The sequence below is a fragment of the Diadema setosum genome, chromosome 10 (genome assembly GCF_964275005.1).
Source record: "Diadema setosum chromosome 10, eeDiaSeto1, whole genome shotgun sequence".
Lineage (NCBI taxonomy): Eukaryota > Metazoa > Echinodermata > Echinoidea > Diadematoida > Diadematidae > Diadema > Diadema setosum.
Window position 1 is genome coordinate 25,981,627 of NC_092694.1, and position 21,568 is coordinate 26,003,194.

General features: G+C 40.1%; 1 protein-coding gene across 1 annotated transcript in view; it reads left to right on the forward strand.

Annotated features, from left to right (window-relative positions):
• Positions 1-14,653, forward strand: part of LOC140233699 (regulator of MON1-CCZ1 complex-like) — a 36,590-nt gene extending 21,937 nt beyond the window's left edge. Inside the window, exons 12-19 of the mRNA XM_072313798.1 lie at positions 648-760; positions 1,523-1,592; positions 2,132-2,235; positions 3,480-3,599; positions 8,707-8,784; positions 10,660-10,833; positions 12,392-12,617; positions 13,464-14,653. Of these exons, the coding sequence (XP_072169899.1) occupies positions 648-760; positions 1,523-1,592; positions 2,132-2,235; positions 3,480-3,599; positions 8,707-8,784; positions 10,660-10,833; positions 12,392-12,617; positions 13,464-13,537 (959 nt within the window). The 3' untranslated portion in view covers positions 13,538-14,653. The remainder of the gene's footprint in view (positions 1-647; positions 761-1,522; positions 1,593-2,131; positions 2,236-3,479; positions 3,600-8,706; positions 8,785-10,659; positions 10,834-12,391; positions 12,618-13,463) is intronic.
• Positions 14,654-21,568: the final 6,915 nt, after the last annotated feature.

Consider the following 21,568-nt stretch of genomic DNA (forward strand, 5'->3'; position numbering starts at 1 on the left):
TTGTTCATGCAGGTCGTCCTCTGATTTTTATGGTTCTTTAGGCAGTACATTGGATCTCCACTTGGCAGAGTTTAATTCCTTGTCACTGATTTATTAGCACTGGGATTGTTTTGTTTTGCTTGTTGGTTTGTTTATTTTGTTGCACCAATTATCCTTCCTCACGTAGGCTTAGGACCAGCCCAAGTTGCACCAGCAGCCTAAATATCATTGGCTGAGAACCAGAAGGCCACTATTGGGTTCTACAATTTGAACGTAAATTAAAACAAAACACTCAATTTTCCTGAAATAAAAAGTTTATGAATCAAAAGTAGGTAGACTTATAAGGCATAGCATTGTTTTAGATATCATATAGCACCCTTGTGATTTTGATTTTTAACATTTTACTGAAAATGAAGACAATTCAAGATTTACGTCATAATGTAAAGGAGATTGAGCTCTACAATGTGATGCCAATAATTCAATACCCCCAAAAATTGCGATAACAGCTATCTGGTTCTCAGTCGATGATATTTCATAGTGCACCACCGACAATAATATGATGAATTTTCTTCTTTTTTTTAAAGTCTCTCTCCCTTATATATTTATTAACATTTTGTTTTCTATTACAATAGAAGATTTGATTTCCTTAATGTTGTCCTGGTTACCAGACTCTCCAAACTGGGTAGTGTTCCAGCCCAACATTGTCATTGATGCCAAGCTGGGCTGTCTGTGGCACATAAGCCTGAGACTGGATGCCTTAGTGCCCATGATCCCTGACAAGGTGGGCTTCAGCTCTGATTAATCTGATAGAATGTATACAGCTCAAAAAAAAAACCCCAAAACAAAACATTTTTGCTACCCAATGGATTGGGTGACTGCACATTGTATGACATTGCCCAAAAAGTAGCATTGCTATTCTTGGACTCCATGCTAACATTGACTGGTTGGTAATCCGCATGTGTGGAAACAGTCAAGCAGTATGTGTAATCCCCTTCCATGGTCAAAAACATTCTACATGTGCCATCAACGATAGGAATAGATTGTGCTTTGATTGGCTCACCAACTGTTCTGTAATTCACAAAACGAGACCTCTGAGTGGGGTCAGTGAAACTGAAATTCTGTTTTGCTCACCCTTGATTGCTAGGTGTATCTTCATATGAATTGAACAGCAAAACATGCACACATTACATTGAAAAAAAGGGAGTAAATAATACTGTGATACATGCAGTTTTCATACAGAAAGAAGACATATATATGATAGAAGAAACTGTAGTCTCTTTGTCAGTCATTTTTCTGGAAAGTGTAATAGAAATACACATGAATTTAGGTCCCGGATGCGGGCCCTGGTATACCAGGTTCCTGCAAGGAACAGGTTAACTCAATCTTGCAACAGAGTTTATGTCACCTTTCACCTTGTGTCAAATCTCATACTACCACATTTGTGATCACTTGCTCTCTGTATAAGTGCTTATGATTTTGCTGAGTGCACTTTATTAACTGAATCTCAAAGTTGTCTTTACCATTGTTTTAAATGATCTCACAGTGCCGTCTGATAGACTTCCTTCTTCTCAGGAAGGACAGCAAGAAGGTCATCCTGAATGTCCTGCAGACAGGTAGAGATGCATCATAGATATCACCACAATACAAAGTAGAAACTTGTCACAAGATGGTCTCTTTTTGTGTCACAAGAGAATTGATGATGAGAAAGCAAGCTTGTAGAAAATGTATTGTACATTTTCAATTATTTAGCTATTCACCCGAGATGTGTAGCCAGTTGCAATGTCAGTTGTGTACCTTTGAATATGTAGCCATTAAGCTTTAATGTTACGTACATGTGCTTCCTTTGTGACAATATCAGTTTCTATTGCAACTGATTGACAAATTTCTCTCCATCAATGTTGACAAGCACTGAATCAATCAGTATTTGAGCAGTAGCCGTGATAAAAGAAGTAGTGGCCATACATGTAGATTCTCGGGTAGGATTCAAACTAAAGACATCCTGATCTTAGCACAGGCATCTTATTTACTAAACCATCGAGCTTAATTTGGTGCCTGACTTAATTTGATGTTGATTCTGCTGTTTCTGTACCATGGAGACATCAGTTTCTCTTATGTGACCAAATCATCATGTCTCCTTCTTGCTTTGAAACAGCTTTGGTACCAGGCCAACACTGTCCCCTCTCCACCATCGCCAAGATTTTCAACAAACTCAATGAGGTGTACCGAGCGTACCTGGCTGAACACCATGGAATGCAGGTAAAAGGGCAAGCCACCCACATCTACACTAATTGTAGGGCACCCTCTCACACACATTCTTGAAAGATTACATAATATTCGTGAAAGATTACATAATACATTGTATTTTGCATGGGTATATGAATATGTTGAGATGCTTATACAGTACTTTTAATCAATGATCAACGTACCAAAATATAACCTCGTCATCTAGTCCTTCATCACAAATAATGTACATCGTACATTTCACCTCAAAATTTGGAATTTGCAAACTTTGCTTCTTGTAAAGGAATGTTACTTTTTTTTCTCCTTCCATTTTGGTTCTTAATTGTAATGTTAACTACTCGCAAAATTGTATTTCAAATCGCAATTTGGAAAGTATTATGCTTGTGAAATATTTACAGTGTATGTAAAGTGTCAATAGCCCTCAGTCTGTTACCATTTGGCCTGGTTTCAGTGTGAAATTCAATTGGAATGGGAACAATAGGTCATAAGTTTTCACACAAGGCCCTATGAAATTCAACATTGCACTACATTCATCAGACTTCAAGGTGCAGTAAAAACCATTTTGATCGTGATAATATGCGTGTAATTTTGAGACCCAGACTTAGAATTCAGTCTGAATTTAAATTTGAATAGTTGAAATATGAGAATTATGGCTACATTCTACTTTGATTGGATGACTTGCAACATTCCAACAACTTGTTTCTATGCAGACTATGAAAGGTCAATGCTAATGTTGAAAAATAGGGCTGGAAGTAAGAATTCTTTTCCATGATGAATGAACAATTGAGGCTTTTCAATGATTTTCTTCCGTAAAAGTTTGTGAAACACACTCTAGTATCTCACACATGTACTTTGCTTTTATATTGATAATTTCCAAACATTTTTTTTTTGTTTCTTTTTGTTTTCTTTTTTTGTTTCTCTGCATTGATATTTTAATAACTTTAGTTTTTTCCTGTCATTAGTGTTGTTCTTTTCAGTATTTTTAATTTTACACTTACATTACTTGTCTTAGTTGTGGGAAGGGCACCTGATATCAATTTGTTTTTGTTTTTGTATTTTTTTTTTTGGGGGGGGGGGGAGGGGGGGTCAGTATCATACTTTTTTTTTTTTACATTTCCAAAAAAAGCCTGCTTGGAGATGATTAGGTAGAGTTTCATGTTTGTTGGCCATGAATTCATATTTTCTGGAATACACAGAAACCCTACACATCTACTTCTTATTCATACGCGTAATCTTTGACTCATGTCATCCTGTTCTAGGGTGAAGAAGCTGCATCACAGAGGAACCAGCCCTCTGCCAGAGTTCCGGCCAGCTTGAGGGTCGTCATCGACCAATCAGACATGTACACTCATGTCCTCACCCCAGTGGCTGAACGGAAGGTGAGTTTACATATTAGCTGCCTCCTGCTGACTTAAAAATCATCTTTGCTCCTCAATCAAAGAAAATTATTAAAACGGAAGAAATATTTCATGTCTGTCGAAAATACACAATGCCACGCCATTCCAAGTTCACTTACAGCAATTTTGCAAAGACAGAATGAGGACCGGGTTGGGAATCTTTTGACCTGGTTAGTGCATATGCTATATCATTTCTCCAACATCATCATGCAAGTGCAGAAATACATAAAGTGGCGTCTATTTTACTATTGCAGCTTCATGATCTGCTCCAACATAGATAGTTTTTTTAAGGCCTTTAGGGTGAAAATGCCTCATTTTTTTTTTTTTTTTTTTTTTTAGGATGTTCCCAGGTTGCTCTTTCAAACAATAATTTGTACTATGCATATTCAACTTTCTTAAAATCATCACAGTTGAATGGTACATATGTCAATAATAGGTATGATAATTGCATGAATGACATTACTTCTAAGTCCTGCAAGTGCAGTCAACCTTGCCTCGAATATAAAGAAGAGAAGAGTACATGAAAACACCTTCAGGATAGACAGCTATTCGACTTATGCAAGGTCGACTGTATATTACTGATGATAATGTAAATAATCATTTATTCAATAATAATAATGAGGACTGACAAAGTAATGCTAACTCCATGTCATAAGATACTCAAAGCACAGATATGTTATTTTATGCCACAATCTCTTACCATCATCACACCTACCCCATGCCACCTGTACTGTATTCGATATCCTATCCATGTACTAATGCTTTTGACACCATTAGCACATTTTAAAATTCTCAACCAATGCTACACTTTATGTCATGAGCTCATAAAGGTTCAGTTTTCCCTACAGTATTATTCACAATTTCCTTCTCCATATCACTACTGGTTTTGACATTCTGCAAAGTTATATCCTCCTCCCCCCCCCCCCCACCTTGATATACAAATGTAGGGACACCGCTAACAAATTGCCATACACAGGTGTAAGTCAGAAAGAGAGCTAGACACCATTCTTTCTCCAAAAGGGTGACAGGGAAAGTGGAGGGGGGGGGGGCATTAAAAGAGGATTCAATATTATAAAGATATTACATGGATTACTTCAGACTGTTCCTCTCTTTTCTTTCTTGTTTTTCTGTATTGATAGCGATGTTGAAAAGGGGAGCCAGCCTGTGCTGTGAATTACCTGATAATACATTATCATATTTATATTGCATGTTGGAATTGACCAATTAAGAAATGTGTCAATGTAAATGGAGAGTATAGAAAGGTATGGTTGTTTATGTGATCACACAACCCCACCCCACCCCCTCAAAAATAGCTATGATCATATTGTTAGGTAGACAAGCTCCTGTTTTTGTATGAACAGTTAGAACGTACAGTGGACTCCTGTCATAAAGAAGACCTCGGGACTGGCAGTTTTGGTTCATTATTTCGAAATGTCGTTATAACCAAACAAATAAACAATGAAAATACATAGAGTGGATAATGTTGCGGCCTGAATTTTTGCTTCATTGTAACCGGAATTTGGTTATAACCGTGTTCAATATGGCAGGAGTGCACTGTAAAAGAAAAATAAAGTAAATGATAATGATGACAATCACTCAGCATAGCAAAGCTATGATTACAGCAGGTCTATTCATCATCTCTCTGTAATCACCCATATTTGTTGTATCTATTCATATTCAACACTTTGTCATTTGTTCGGCTTCCAAAGATAAGGATGAAGGTGAGTGATTTCTTCTGCTTTCCTACTATTAAAAATCTGTCCTGCCGCTGATTCTCCTTAAGCCCGCCGCACACTATACAAGTCACGACTATACGACCTTAACCCTAAAAAGACTGGGGGGGCGAAAAGGCCCCCCCCCCCCTCGACGTTTCGCGCGACTACTCTGCAACACGCAATGCTCTCGCCACAATGCTCTATGACTTTTTTTTTTCGAGTTTTCCGCACATTTTGACACCAAATTTGTGACGCCCGGGGGTACGGTTCTGAAGTTACATAACTTTTTGTACATGCACATGAGGCCGAAAATGGCTCAAAAATGTGATTTTGTGTACAAAGTCAATGCAAATTGAGTTTTTTCACATGGTTCATATAAATATGCTTATTTTTACTCTCAATGGCTGAAATTAATTTGTTTTAGGAGTATTATGCTTCAAAAAGTGTCTGCCACAAATTTTGTTAAAAAAACAACAAAAACAAAAGGTCGAAAAAACATGGAAATACATAAGAAATTCATAAAACAATAAAATATATAAGAAATTAGTTTTGATACCAAATTTTTTTTCAAGTACATGTGCTAAGAATGCCACAAAGAATAATTAGACCAAAAATGAGCACTTTTGGAGCTTTATTTACTGATTTAGATCAAAGAGTCTGATTTCTCGCATAAATTAGCATAATTAATCAAAATGAAATAAAAGAAGAGTATTTTGTAAAAATTAAATATACGATCTTGTAGATTACATCGCACACTACCATTGTACAAATTTCCGCGGCGATCGCGCGATCCACGGCCGAGATCTAAGGGGGGGCCCTTTAGGCCCCCCCCACTCTTTCGAGCTACCAAAAAAGCCCAGTCTTTTTAGGTTTAAGACCATAAGACCAGGGCCCTATTTCATATTAAAAGAGTTGATATGATAGCAACTCTTGCTGGAATGGCAATTGTCATAGTAACGACAAGAATCCAGCTTCCTGATTGGCTGTTGCTATTGGAAGTTGCCATTCCAGCAAGAGTTGCTATCATAACATCCTTTATGAAATGGGGCCCAGGTCGTACGACCTGGCAACGCACACTATACAACCTGACCTTACAACTAGGCTTACGACCGTTCTGGCTTTAGTAGGTTACCAATGAGTATAGAAGTGCACACAGTGCGCATTGCGTGTCCTTCTAGGCTCTTTGCATAGTACTGTATCGTGATTGGCTGAAAGCTCACGACCGGTCTTGGAAATTCAAATCTCTACGACTGGCACTAAAACCCATTTGTACAACTGAAAACTGGCAAGACTGGTGACGTCACACTTTCGGTCTTAAGGTCGTATGACTGGTCCGATCGTATAGTGTGCAGCAGGCTTAAAGTGCACTGCTTGCTTGTACACCTCACTTGACCTTCCTCTTCTGAAGATGTCCATGTTATTCACTTACCCTCTCCCAACCCCCTCCAATCACCAGCTAACCCCTCCCTAAGCTATACTGTGTTCCTTGTACTGGTAAAAGTGCAAATTTTCACCCATTTTGTTCGACAAGAAACTAGTGCAAAAATAAAGGCACCAATTTTTCATTTGTTTTGTTTTGTTTTGTTTTGGTTTTTTGGCTTTTCGTAGTAAAATTTATGTTTTGATTCTGTAGAATTAACAACATGTGAAAATCATGTACCCGATCGAGTGGAAAAAAAAATACTCACCCAACAACTAATTTGTTGTGGGAAAGCTTATTGAGGCAAAGTTATCATGGTGGTTCAAGTCAAGCCAAAGTATCTAATAACTACCCCCTCCACCCCTCCCCCTCCCCCCCCCCCCCCAAAAAAAAAAAAGAGGAAAAAGATTCAAGCAAATTAAAAATATATATATAACGAACAATATGCTCCTGGTCTTCTGGTGTAAATTAATCAAATGAAATTCACATTATTTTTTCTTTTTCTTTAGCTGTGTTTGCTTTCATTTGATCAGCTGCTTTCACATATGATATGGTGTGTGCAAGCCACCTTCAATGCTTCCAAGGGAATGCTTGTGGTAAAACGCATTTTATGGAACTAAATTTGATTTTTTTTTTTTGCTTTGCTGTGCTCTTAACTGTACAGTTAAACTTTAACCCTTTATGTGCCGTGGTGCTAACCCACTAGTGCGACAAGTATCTGGGGACTTTTTTAGATGAATAAGAGTAGTTGACTAAAAAAAAAAATTACAAAGAAATTATAAAAATAATCAGGGTTGCTAGAAGATTGCGTGAGCAATGGAGTCAGTCGTGTACAAATGTATGCAATACAGTACTGACAGATCAATGATTTGGGTAGAGATGGCGATTGTATAATGACTGTAAGAAAACGACACGCTGTCGTATAATTTGTGATGCGTCATTACAAAAGCCATATTATGTCGGGGAAATAAATTATTTGGTTTTTGGCAGACATTAATTCGTCAGATGCTAAGCTTTGAATGGATATATATTATGATATATATTATATATGTTTATATATATATATATATATATATATATATATATATATGCTGTACTTCATTGCAAGGAAAGTATAAAAAAAAATAAAAGTTAGAAAGTGTAAAGGTGATTCTTCCAAAGTTGGCTTTACACGCATTTTTCGTTTGTGATCTCTGACTTTATATACGTTGTAGGTAACGTGATGATGCACCACATTTGTACACGTAAATGTAACATTCTGTCCATCTGAGGCGAGTTAAGATGAATGTGCCATGTTACACATTATGCTGTAAAAGTGGAAATTTTTGTGCATTTTGCGCAACCAGAAGCTAGCACGAAAATAAAAGCACGCAAGTATTTTTGCAAGCCATATGTTACAGTAGTGAATGTCCTGATTCTGTGGAATTAAAACACACAAAATTCATCTTACCTGGCCGAGGGGGAAAAAAAAAGATTACTTGCACGAAAATATCCACTTTTACAGTAATGGTGTAGACATTTTTTTTTTTTTCAACGGGTAGTGTACAGTAAGTTCTTCAGAAATTTTTCTGATGTAGTTGAATCAAGGAGGTGGAATCCTCTCTTTCTACCTCCCCAGTGGAACCGTGCTGTGCTGCTTGATTAGAAAATTGTTTGATTCTTTACTGTTAGTCAACAGTTGTACTTGTAAATCAGACATGAAATATATTAAATCAAATCAGAGGGACATGATATAATTGTTAGCGTTGTCGTTTTGTTTCATTCTTAGAATCATACTTTTGCACTTTTCTTTTATACCTTGGGGATATAAATGTACATGTGTACTACAAAAGGACAAAAGTGAAGGAAGCACAACTTTTGATTACTAGCTGTTTACTGTATGCTGTAAACACAACTTTTAATTACTAATTGTATGTTTTCTATTTTCCATGTTGTTCTTGTCACTACCTTACAGGACATGAATCACAAGTTCTTGGTGGCAGTTTTGGTTGAATACATTCGCTCGCTCAACCAGTATCAAATCCCTGTTCAGGTAGACAATTTGTTTATTTCCAAGGATTTTTATCTTTTATTCCATTTTTTCAATTCAGTTCTGGACCGACTTCAGAGAAATGAAATGAATATAACTGCATTCCATTCTTCAACATTTTAACTGCATTTTCTCTTTTCTTTTTCAAATCTAAGCCAATGTCCCGACTATAAGCAGTGCTATCGTTGTTTGTAATGATCACTGTCATCATCACCATTATTCTTTGTCGTTATCACAAATACTGTAATTCACACCATGACCACAATGGAATTAAATTTCATTGATCCTTTAGCTTTTGTATTGAACCCCATTGCATTGATGTTTATATATGTGACCATGCATCAAAAAACAAACAAAAAGTCACACGCACTGATTTTGTGTGAGAGCTGAAAATAGGTGAAATAGGTCAACCTAGCCAATCTTGACTTTTTCACATTTTCTGAAAGAGCGAGTCAAAGTTGGCATTGATCATCAACAGAGTTTGTTTATGTATGCACAATTTCAGCTTAATCTATTAATCCCTTCATTGTTTTTTCTCTTGTGGTTATCATCCTGTCATTTGTTCTATTTATCGCACAGCTAGCACGGCTTCGTAAAGACTAAATGCTTGAATAGACCCTGTTCTTCAGAGTCTCTTTTCTCAGTTCCTACTTATCCAGAGTGTGTGCTTTCTTTCCAATATTTAGATAGGTTAGGAGAGTCCATTTGATTTGAGTTATATATCATTTTAGAGCTTTAGAGTCTGCTCTTTCAGAATTGGACCTTACCCATGCTGTCAAACCCCCGTTTGAGACGAGACCCCATTGGCAAACGAAGCTGATGGGGTGCTATACCCCCTAACGAGTCCTCGTTTGAGAAGTGGGAGGATATGTATTTACCCATTGCAAAATAACTTTCTACTCGGGCGTGGCAAACCTGGAGGCCAAGCCAGGGTTTAATGACTACAACAGCTGTCATATTACGTAAGAGCATGATAAGGATATCTGCCTGTGGCAGACCATTCAAAGTGAACTGATTTTCTCTATTCTTTCTAAAGTTTTTAATTTTATATTTTATTGAGAAATTCTATGATCATCTGTTTTAAATTTCGAACGAAAAAATTTGACCCATAAATAACGAAAATGTATACACTCACACACACACACGTACACACACACACGCACCATGGAGCTACATAGCCCATGCCAAAACCAAAACAATCTCCTCCTCTCGCGGGTGGCCCTCCGCTGTGGCGGTGACTGATGCTTAGATAAGCCAGGGTCAAGAAACATGTGTTTTATATCTTTGGTTTTTAAGTCCTTGATTGCCAAGATATACACTGGCATTGTCTACAGGGGTGTAACTCCTTCAAACGAGAGATTTGCCTCATGCTAAAAATCCTTGTCTGTCGACTTTTTGTATGTTTTGTGGTGCAGGGTCACACATATATGGGTTTGCTGTCCATTTAATATTGTTCATTTGTATGTTTCATGCAGAGTGGTAACATATTTGTGAGTAGTCTAAGGTTAACATTGTATATTCCACATTTTTTTTTTTTCTAAATGAGAGTATGAGCTGTTACTTTGTTATGATGAAATCAAAATATCTTTTGAGGGTAGATATCTCGTGTCATTCTGGTATTTTTATTTGTTGCCATGTTTTACAAGTCAACAGTATTGAAGACATGAAAATTCACAATTATGTTATTGTTATTGTCTCTCATAGCACAAATTAACCTTGTTCCGAGATGACAAGCCCAAACTTCTTTCTTCAAAAAGAACAAAAACATGTCTTTGTCGTTTGATTCTATCAATGTGGTTCTCAGTCACAAATTCAACTGCTCATAAGTTCTTCATAATAATGTGAAATGTATTTCCAATCCTGGATTCACCCATGCAGCACTTCCTCTACGAGCTGGTGATCAACACACTGGTCCACCACAATTGCTTCTACCAGCTGCACCAGTTCCTGCAGTACCACGTGCTGAGCGACTCCAAGCCCATCGCTTGCCTGCTCCTTTCACTGGAGAGCTGCTACCCTCCTGCCTATCAGCTGGCTCTTGACATGCTCAAGGTCAGACTTGTCTCAGTCTCCTTGCATTGGAAATGCTTAAGTTTATGTTTGTGCCAAAGTAAAGTCCTCTTGTTTTGGATATGAATAAGGTAAGGCTTGTTCACGCTCAGAGTAAGACTTGCGTCAGTCTCCTTGCAGTGGAAAGGCTCAAGTTTACATTTGTGCCAAAGTAAAGTCCTCTTGTTTTGGATATGAATAACGTAAGGCTTGTTCACGCTCAGAGTAAGACTTGCGTCAGTCTCCTTGCAGTGGAAAGGCTCAAGTTTACATTTGTGCCAAAGTAAAGTCGTCTTGTTTTGGATATGAATAAGGTAAGGCTTGTGTCACAGTGAGTAAATTTGTACTGGACATCAAGGTGCAGGTAAGGCTTGTGTCAGTTGTCATTGCCCCGGAAATACCCAAAGTAAGGCTGTCGTCATGGTACATCGTGAGTCCCCCTTGTGCTGGATGTGCTCACTTGTCAGAGTAATTCCCCACATTGTGGACATGGTCAAGGTAACTTAAGGCTTTTGCCAGAGTAACTCCCCTCGTGCTGGACATGCTCAAAGTATTCAAGACTTGTGTCAGATTGTCTTCTTGCACCGGACATGCTGAAGTTCAAACGTGTTGCTAGAGTATTCAAGTCCCCTTGTGCTGGACATGCTCAATCTAAGGCTTGTGCCGTAGTAAATCCGCTGCGCTCAGACAGTGGAGCAGCAACTGACAGTAGGAGTTTGACTCACTTTACAGAGAGGGGAGACTTTAATGTCAAAGGGGATTTGAAAACCATGATTTGTGACTTTCGTTGTTTGTAGGTTGTAAAGAGACAGTGTGTTTTTCCCTCCATTACAATTTTTTTTTGCATACATGACAGTGATTCTTTCCTAGGGGCCCAAACATTAGCAAGTCATGGGGACTGTTTTCCCTTCCTCCTCATTATTTTTCATTCAATACAAGTTTAACTTTAACTTCAGCTTCAACTTTATTCAAAACCGAACATATTTTAGGGCCCCTCAAGAAGTAAGACTTGTGAGTGGGACCATGTGTAAAGATCACAAGTTTGGACGTAGTGGCACAATGGGCAATAGTCATTGATGTCAAGTGACAAGGAAATGATATGTCATAATCAAATAGATTATTAATTAACCCGTTCCATACTGCATTCTGAAATCCCCATAGACTTACACAGGCCACCAGGTTCCCCACAGAATAGGTTAATTGGGTCAGTTGCTGAGACCACAGACTACAGACCAAAATTCCATGCAAGTTCACGCATTAAGTGTGCAACATGGCAAGTACACATGAGGACAAACCCTATTAAACACACATATACAATGGATATAATTTTAATGTAATAGGTTAAACTTCTCTGAGAATGAAAACTATATATACACATACACATACAGACACACATCCATGCCACACAGAACACACAAAACTGTAGGCTGTTAAATGCATTCTTGTCACTCAAATTGCAGCAGAACCCTCAAGGTGTTGTTGCAACAAGCACACATACTTCTCAAGGAACTGATCAGCTTTTGTCTGTATCATTTTTTTTTTTTTTTGGTTCTACTCCCAGAGGCTAACCACAGCCAATGAGGAGATCATTGAGGTTCTCCTCTCCAAGAACCAGATCCTGGCGGCGCTGCGATTCCTTCGCAGTGTGGGTGGGGCGGACAGCGCCTCCGCCCGGAAGTTCCTGGAGGCGGCCATGAATGCCAGCGATGACATGCTCTTCTTCACCGTCTTCAAGTTCTTTGAGCAGAGGAACCTGAGACTCCGGGGGAATCCCTTGTTTGTCCCAGGTGGGTTTCCTTTTTTCTTCTACCATAACCTCCTCCGTTCATACATATCTGTATGAGGGCAATTATTTCCTGAGGACAATTGTCCCTCGGCTAAATAATGGTTAGTGATGTGGTTAGAGTAAAGTATAAGTTTTAGGGTTAGAATTTGGGTTAGGTTCAGGATTAGGATTAGGGGAAGGGTGTGGACTCCGGGGTAATTGCCCTAGACCCCACTTACGTACAACGTATCACCAGATACTCTGGCAGAAACTAGAGCACACACTTTAGTATGTGCATGTAAACCTAAAAAATGTGCAGCTTGGATTCCCAAGTTCACTGACCCTACCCTGTCAAAATATAAAAAATCCTTCATCAAATCCTTTAAAATTTCTGGATTGCTACCAAACTTTAATCATCTATTCCTTATGTCATTCTCAAACTTTCCTGCAAGTTTCATCCAAATCTGTGCATAACTTCTTGAGTTATTTTGCACACATCAACTACGGCAAACAAATGGTAAGTAATGACATACCTGTACAATTGTAACCTCCTCCCTTGGTGGGGTAATAATGTGGCACAGACAAGGTTTACATCGTGCCACACAAAGAGTGTATAATATAACCATTCACATTCCCCTTATCATGCAAAATTTGTGCCGGACACCACCGGTATGATGTTAGGTTGCTGAAATTATTGTCAAACTTGTGTCAGTATAAGTAAAATGTTATTTTGGTCTGCAAGTGGTTTGCAGAGTACATAGCTGTAGGAATGCTCTTATGAACAGTCGCAAAAAAGAGGTATTAAGAGGACACGTACCGCTCCTTTAAAGCCGTTGTCTTTGTTTTCACCCTTATATTACTGATGCAGGGGAACACTGCGAAAAGTATGTCCACCTCTTCCAGCAGAAGTTTGGCTCGGAGAACTTCATCCCCGTGTCATGACAAGATCCCCAGTTTGGAAGGTAGAGGGGTCAATCTCACCTGCAGCGCACCCCTCGCTCTGTGAGAGGGGGGCCCACTGTGTGTCCTGAAGATACCATTTTGATCTCACAATATTATGATCATGCTACTTGGTGGCTGATATTGCTGTTGGATGGTCGCTGCAATGGCGCCTCGCTTGGGATGTAGAATGCTGTTGGTACTGTAGGAGTGAAGTCTTGGGCTGACAGCAGTGAACATGTAACTGTAGCCTTCCTTTTGTCAGATTTTGTATGCAAAAGGAACTGCTGGAAGTGCTGGTATCGGTGCACTTTGTGGAGGAAACCTAGAATTTATTTGTGCAATTGTTGTCGAGAGAGATAAGATGTAACTATTACTGTACTTTATATGGAGGGATACATCAAATCATATATACCTTGATGATGATGAAACAGAATTTATATATCGCCATTTAACTGTAGAAACATCCAAAGGCGCCAGGCTCCCACAATCTGTCACACATCATTCACAGAGTTGCTGGAAAAGATAAGTGTTCAGTTCAGACTATACACGTACCTTCTTTTTAGAGTCTTGATGGCTGATATTCATAAAATGTGCACAAAATCGAAGGAAATATACAAAATCTGCCAATTTTTCAGACAGAAACTTTGATTTGCTAAAGTGTGTTGCCAATATAAAGATTGGTTAGGCCTATATTATGAAGCAGTTTTATAGGCTTTTGGTAATTCTGCAACAGAGATAGACAGTGACATGAATCATGTCCAAAACAGGACTCAAATGAAATAGAAGTTTCTTTTTACCATATGAAATAACAGTGAACAGTAAAGATGAGAAAGAAAGCACAGCACAAAACCACAGAAATATAATGTAAGGTTTACATTTTACGTAGAATTTTCTTGTGTGCCCACAGATGCCATACCATAATTCTTAATCTTGAGTGACTGCTCACTAAGGCCTCTTTCAGACATAATGCAGTTATTGTGTATCCACACGTCGTATGAGTGTACAACGTATCAGAGCATTCAGGCACGAATAAACATATAATGGTGTATTGAAATTATGCTGCAAATCATTGTTTCGATGTAATAGAACCTTTATCCATACAACATGTCAACATAGTGTAAGAGCATTAAAACACTTTAATAAAGACATGCTTTTTCTATACATTGTTTATCCATTTATCATAAATCCACATTAGAAATTTTTTGCGTATTGTTCGGTCACTGATCTTGTTAAAGTTTAGGCTTGTGTATCCTAAACTGCATTATGCCGATCATTAGAGCGAACATTATATATCATTTAAGACTAAGGGCAACTACAATTGATGAGGTAGGCCTACAGGATTTCACCAAAGTATCTTAACTAAGTATATCTTGAATCTTTACTCTACTGCAAATAGCCTCTAAGATGGCTGAGCATTCAGGCTCCTTGAGTGGTTGCCTATCACCTATCCTCTTAAGGGTGACAAGGAGTGCTGGAAGAGCATACTGGAGATGCCAGTTGGAGGAAACTGGTTTTGCCCTTTACTTTGGCCCAGTCGGATGGGACGCTCCAACCATGTCGCCAATCAACTAGTTGCTGCTCGCTCGAGTTCATTAAACTCTGACTTTGGGCGAGCCAAAATCCAGTTTGGGGTGATGCCCAGTTTCTCGTCTCGTGCCGCCACTCATCGATTAAATGATGTGGACAGTCCGATCAAAACCATCCTCATCATGCTCACAGCTCTATGTCAATGAGGTACTCAGTGTCAGTGCAGGTTAATTACTAATTTGGAAAGGACATGATGTGTCAAGGGAGGGGTTTCCAAACTCTATCTTAGAGGTCTCCAACAAACAGTCTGCTTCCAACTGCTCAAACTCCAAACAACTCTCCAATTTCCAAAATACAATATACTCAGCAACCCTTTCCCTTTCCTTTTTTTTTTTCCTTGTCTTTTGTCCAGCTCCAAAATCTGCTTGCCTCAAACTTCTAAAATACTCTGCAGCCTTTGCTTCTCTACATAGTGTGAAGCCACTCACATTGTGCTTGCCACTCTCTCCTCTCAGCTCAAACATGGTCTTTTATACCTAATTTACTATTCACATTTTCTTTTCCTAAAAATATTTCATTGGTTAAATCTGATCTTGGGGAATGGTGTCTGCAGGAAAATTAAATCCCATTGGTGAAATATCCCATCACCTCCTCCCATTATTTTCTGTGCAAAATCTGCTGTAATGGTTCATCTCAATTTCTGCTTCATTGTGAAAATATTAGACCAGGGGCAGGAGACAAAGTGCCATTGTCTGCATTTCTCCCCAACGGTCATTTAATTCCTTTAACTACTTCTTTGATACACTGAAATCAGTGCACAAGACTCGATTGTTTCCGGACTATCTTTTCCCAGATAAGAGATCACTAAAATACCTACGGGGTGAACTTTATGTAGCGACTCTCCATAATGCCCTGGGGTCTTTGTCCGTAGGTGTGTTCACATTGTCACCATGTCTCTCAATTTACCTCTGGAACTCCTGTCTGACCAACTCCCCGACACAATACTAAAAAAAAAAAAGAGGGAATTCTCGCAAAGGGGGGAGGACTTATTCAAAGGATCATCATGCTCATGGAAGTCAGGGTGTATGATGCATTGTCACACTGTCTTATCGGGAGTGGGGCTTTGGTGATGATGGTTGTGGTCTGACAGGAAGCAAAATAAAGGATTTCATACTCAAGGGGGCTGTATAGAACTGAGTACTTATGCTTCACAGGGCAGCTAGGAAAACATTACTGTGCTGTTGTTGGTTTTATGTGCTAGGAGCCACTAGGGCTACATCTATAAACGTATCACCTATCAAAATATATCATCTCGTGAAACAGGGATACAGTGTATGAGCTTCATTATGGAGGGTTAAGTTGGATTGACCATTTTATTCAAATGGTTCGGTTATTTGTCTTTCTTTTCTGCAATTCTTTTTTCAATATTTTGTTTCATTTTTGCATGAAACAGAAATGCCTCAAAAGTTGGAGGGCGATCTTGAAATTTGTACACATATAATACTTCAAGCATAAAAACAGAAAATTGATACATGTTTTATGTTTTGTTTCTTCATTAACACCAAACATAAAATGAAATGATGAAAAATCCTCATTCATACCGGTTTCTTTTGAAATAAAAGACAAAAAAAAAAGAATAGAAGACTCTGTCCAGGTTCAGCAGGTTTGAGCCAAAATCCGGTGAGAAGATGACTACATCGTCCGAGTTTAATCAAGAGTGTTTCATAATTTTGATCCCCGAGACAGTGCTGCATTATTCGTTGAAAGGTTGCTGGCACGATGGAGAGGCCAAAGGGCATTTTGTTAAATTCGAAGAGACCCATGGGGGTTGTGAATGCCGTCTTCTCTTTGTCACCTTCTTCTTCCATCTCCACCTGCCAATAGCCGCTGGCTATTTCCAAGGTGGAGAAATAGCAGGCACCCCCCCCCCCCCCCCCCCCCCGGGCGTCCGGGGACTCCTCAATCCTTGGGAAGGGAAAAGCATCCCTTCTGGTCTTGGCATTAAGCTTACGATAATCAATGCACAAGCGTAGACTGCTGTCACATTTCTTAACTATAGACTATTGACGACGCCCAAGGGCTTGAGCTCTCCCTGATGTCACTCTCTAGCAGGTTGTTGAGGTGTTCTTTGACATCTTTAAAGACCTGTGCGGGATGAGCCAGAATTGCTCCTTGTGGGGCGGGCCATGCCCAGTGGGTATGGAATGGATGCTTATGGTGGTACGACCATAATCTCCTTCGCCCTGCGAAAATACCTGTTTATGTAGTGTCAGGAGTTGCCCTATCCTCTTGATTTGGGTATCCGATAACCCATCAGTACAAAGGTCGACATCTGCAAATATATCGTCGCGGAGGGACTGTTTGCCAAGTGAAACTTGAAGCATGTCGGCATTAATCTGCTCCAGTCGTACATGAATTCTGTCGCATCCAATTATGGCACCTGGGTCCACGGTGTGCAGTGTGGCTAGCTGGGTACATCGGTCCAGGTAAATATCACCTGGGCTGTGGTTTACAACTCTCAGTGGGACAAGTCCCCTCTTTGCAGTCACCACTGCACGGCCGGTAAGGATACCCTTTGGCAGATTTCCATCCCTCCAAGGCTCCACTAAACCAATTCCCTTCTGTTCTGAACTGCATGGCACACCCCCAAGACAACTTCTTCACAACCATGTCTTCACCTGTACTCGCTTTGCTGCAGGGTGTATACGAAATCCATAGCTTGGGCTATCCATGTATTGCCCTACTGAAAGAACCCGTTTCCATGCTTCGCCATCGTGCACCTGGGTAGGTTGGAGGAACCTCTGTCCAAGCTGGCTAAAGAGGGATTTTTGGCATTGGTCTATGACATTCATTCCCAGTAGGCAGGGGAATGAAAATGAGGGTGCTCTGTCCACTACTAACATGCTTACTGTCCCAAGTCCTGGCCAAGCACCTCCATCTTCACTTCAACACATCCAATATAGGGTACTTCCAGTCCCTTCGCACCCCGATGTTTCAGCCAAGGCAGGGTTCCAGTTTGTTGCTTGACTTGAAGAGATTCCAAACAATGTTTATCAATTGTAGAAACCTGAGAGCGAGTGTCGAGAATGCAGGAGATGTCGACACCTTCAATCCTGGCAGTGGCTAACAGATGTCCCCCAATGACGTGTTGGGTGCTCTCTGCTGATGCCAAGGTATCTCCTGTAGGGTCTTCCTTCTTGGTCTCCATCGCCTAACCCTGGGTGCAGGAGCAATGTAGTTTCCCAGGTTAAGGGCATGTGGTCCCTGGGTCATTTTATTTTGGCGCTTGGGAGGAGGACCAGGCTGGTAGGGAGGTTGCATGTGTGGTACCGGGTTGCCAGGTGCTTGCCACGGATGGACATGGATTGGTTGGGGGATCCAGCCATACGTATGGTTGGCGGGGTACTGCTATAGTGCAATTGCGTGCCAGGTGTCCATACTGTCGGCAAGTGAAACATATTGGTCGCCCGGATTCATCCCAGTTTGGGTTTCCTTTCGGCGCACCTTCCTGAGCTTTATGTTGGGTCACTTGCTCGGCCAGTTCAGTCAGGTGACCATCGCACGAAGGGCCTTCATTTCGTCAACCAGTTGTACTATAGGATCCGAAATTTTTGTACGCCCTGAATCTCCTTTAGGTCTACAAAAGGAATGGGTTGCTGCTGCCTCCAATATCGGGAGACGGCTACCCTATATGCCCTGGACAGAGCACATCAGTAAAGCAACTACACAACAGTTCTTCAATATTTTTCACAAGGTCTGGCTTTCACAGATCGTATCCTCCTTCTGATTTCCTGCAAGGCCAGCGCGTATTGTCTTATTGACTCCCCTGGCTTTTGTCACCTGTCGTGCATCCTTCCTGAGGAAGCACCAAAATCTCTCTTGCGTCCCCAGCAACGTGGTGCAGGATAACCCCAACCTTCTGATCTTCGGGTGTGTGCCATGTCTGCAATGCAGCCTCTACCCTCGCTATAAACTCCTGTACATTCGCTCCTCTTGCCCTGTGCCCAGTAAATTTGGGGATCGATATATAAAGTGGCGCATAACTTACTGGCATTACAGGACTTGGCGATGGGACTTGTTTCTCGTTTCTGTTCACAGCACTATTTGGTCTGGTTGGTCCGTTGTGGACATGTTGCCCACTTGATTGGGACTAGGCAATGGGACTTGGTTAGCAGCACTATTACTTGGCCTGTTTGGTCCGTCGTGGACATGTGTACTATACTAAAAATATTTTGACTTTGAATTCCCACTCTAACACAAGACAAAATATATCCGATTCACAATCAACAATATTAATCAGTTTATGTAGTCATGGTACCTCCCTCCAGGAGCTCCAAGAATTTATCAACTACTGTTAGATTTACACCACAAAATAACCCAGCACAACACACCAGATGACCTAATATTGAATGCGTCCCAAATAGTTCAAATCCGTCTGTCTCTCCAATTATATGTAATTATATAATCAATTATGGTGAGGACATAGGATGATGATGATTAGAACAACAATGAACAAATGTGCCACAGCAAGCATCTACATGGAACACGTATACCCACATTAAAACATTGTCGCCTTTCAGTAATGGGCTGTCACTGATTTGACCTGAACAATGTTTCAATTTATATGGCCATGTACAAATGTGAATTGACCAATACTCCCAACATTTACCTTGCTTGATGCATTGCTTCACAGTGTTTGTGGCATAATACACGTACAAACATACAGTGCAGGTGAATAAATGTTATTTGAAATGTGCAAATCTCAACACCAACCTTGACATCCCACTCCTGACGCCAATTTATGTAAGGGGTTTATGGGATGAAGTGTCATTTGTCAGGATGGTTCATCCCCACCCCAAATACATAATTTTATCAGAACAGGGATCTCGCCAGCGTATATCACCCTTGTCGGCCCCGACAAGCGTGCGGTTTGAAGAAGCAATTGTCGACAAGGGTAAAACTTGCCGACAAGGGTAACACCACGCGTGAACTTGCCGACAAGGGTAACTTGCTTGACGAGCTAAGTTCGGACCAATTTCTCGCCTTTTTCAGTCTTTATTATCTGGCTAGAAAAGAAGCTAGATGTTGAAAGCAGCAGCAGTTTACATAGCGCAAAAATTTATCTACGCAGTCACCGCACCGATCACAACAACGCGGCTCAACACAACAGAGCGACGTACTAGCTGATACACACCACATCACACACTTGCTCACTCACATGCGCTCTGATTTGGGGTCCACACACACATGCACAAGCACCCAGCCGGCCACCACTTACAGCTGCCTGCGTGTACAACGGTACAGTGTATTGTGAGAGGGAGAGAGAGGACGGAAAGAGAGGGTCGAGGAAGGCTGACACGTGCTCGCTTGTTGTCACGCTTGTTGTCGGGTTACGCAAAAACAAACGATATGAAATGCATGACCCTCTCCGCCAAAGGTTGTATTTTTTTTTTTTTTTTTTTTTGCTGCTTTGGTTTGTTTGTTAGTTTGTCTGCCTGTCTGTCTCTCTATTCGCAAAATAAGTCAAAATTTGGGAACAGATTAGGATGAAATTTTCAGGAACAGTTTCAGTTGGTTGGTAAAATGGCGCAAGGAACTATTGATGATTAAATTTTGATAGTGAGCAGGATTTATAATACCATCGAAATTCACCGCCAGAATCCAGGATTTTTAGACTTTGTTTCGTATATTTGAAAGGATTCGTATCAATTCTTTAGGAAGCTGGCCATCGGCAATGATGCAAAATTAGATGCGTTCAAAGCATTGCCGCAGAGAGAAAATTAACTCCATTTTTCGTTTAAAAAAAGAAAAGAAAAAAGAACGTGCGATGGAGTAAGCAAATGCAAATTGTTATTTAGGTTTTGGTAGTTTCAGTGGGTTATTTTTTTTTTAATCTAAAAAGCCATGCGTTCCATTTTAGCCTTTTCAATTTCCATGGATTTGTAAACGTCATTCGTGAATATTCCATTTTCCTTCTCCGGGCCGAAATTTATAGTAATTCTGTCATGATGGTCTTTCAAGTGCAACGTACGTAATGCTCCACGTGCTTCTGGGTTGGTTTGTTAAAAGGTGGGTTAGGGGGCATTCATGGGCAGAAAATAAATGGCTGATCATTCATCAATATTCCCAGTTGGTTTACATGCTATGTACACGCTGTTTACGACTACTGAAGCAAGGTGGCAGTACGCGCGACATTCTTTATCTGACACCTGGCTTTCGTGGAAATTTCGTGGAAATTTCCACAAGCCATGATATCAAGTTTCCCCACTGCTTGAGGTCGTGCTTTTTTTTTTTTATTCTTCATTACGAACATCAATTTTTTCAACTTGAAAAGTGTAGATAATTTGCTTCGAGGACGTGTTTCTTTCTTTTTTTTTCATTGCAGCGTCGGTAACATTTTGTTTTGTTCATCGTCCGTGCATGGCAGGGGTTCATGGGAGGAGAACGATAAGAATGACTGGGGAGAAAATAAACTGAAAGAAAGAAGCATCTTTTGAGCGAGCT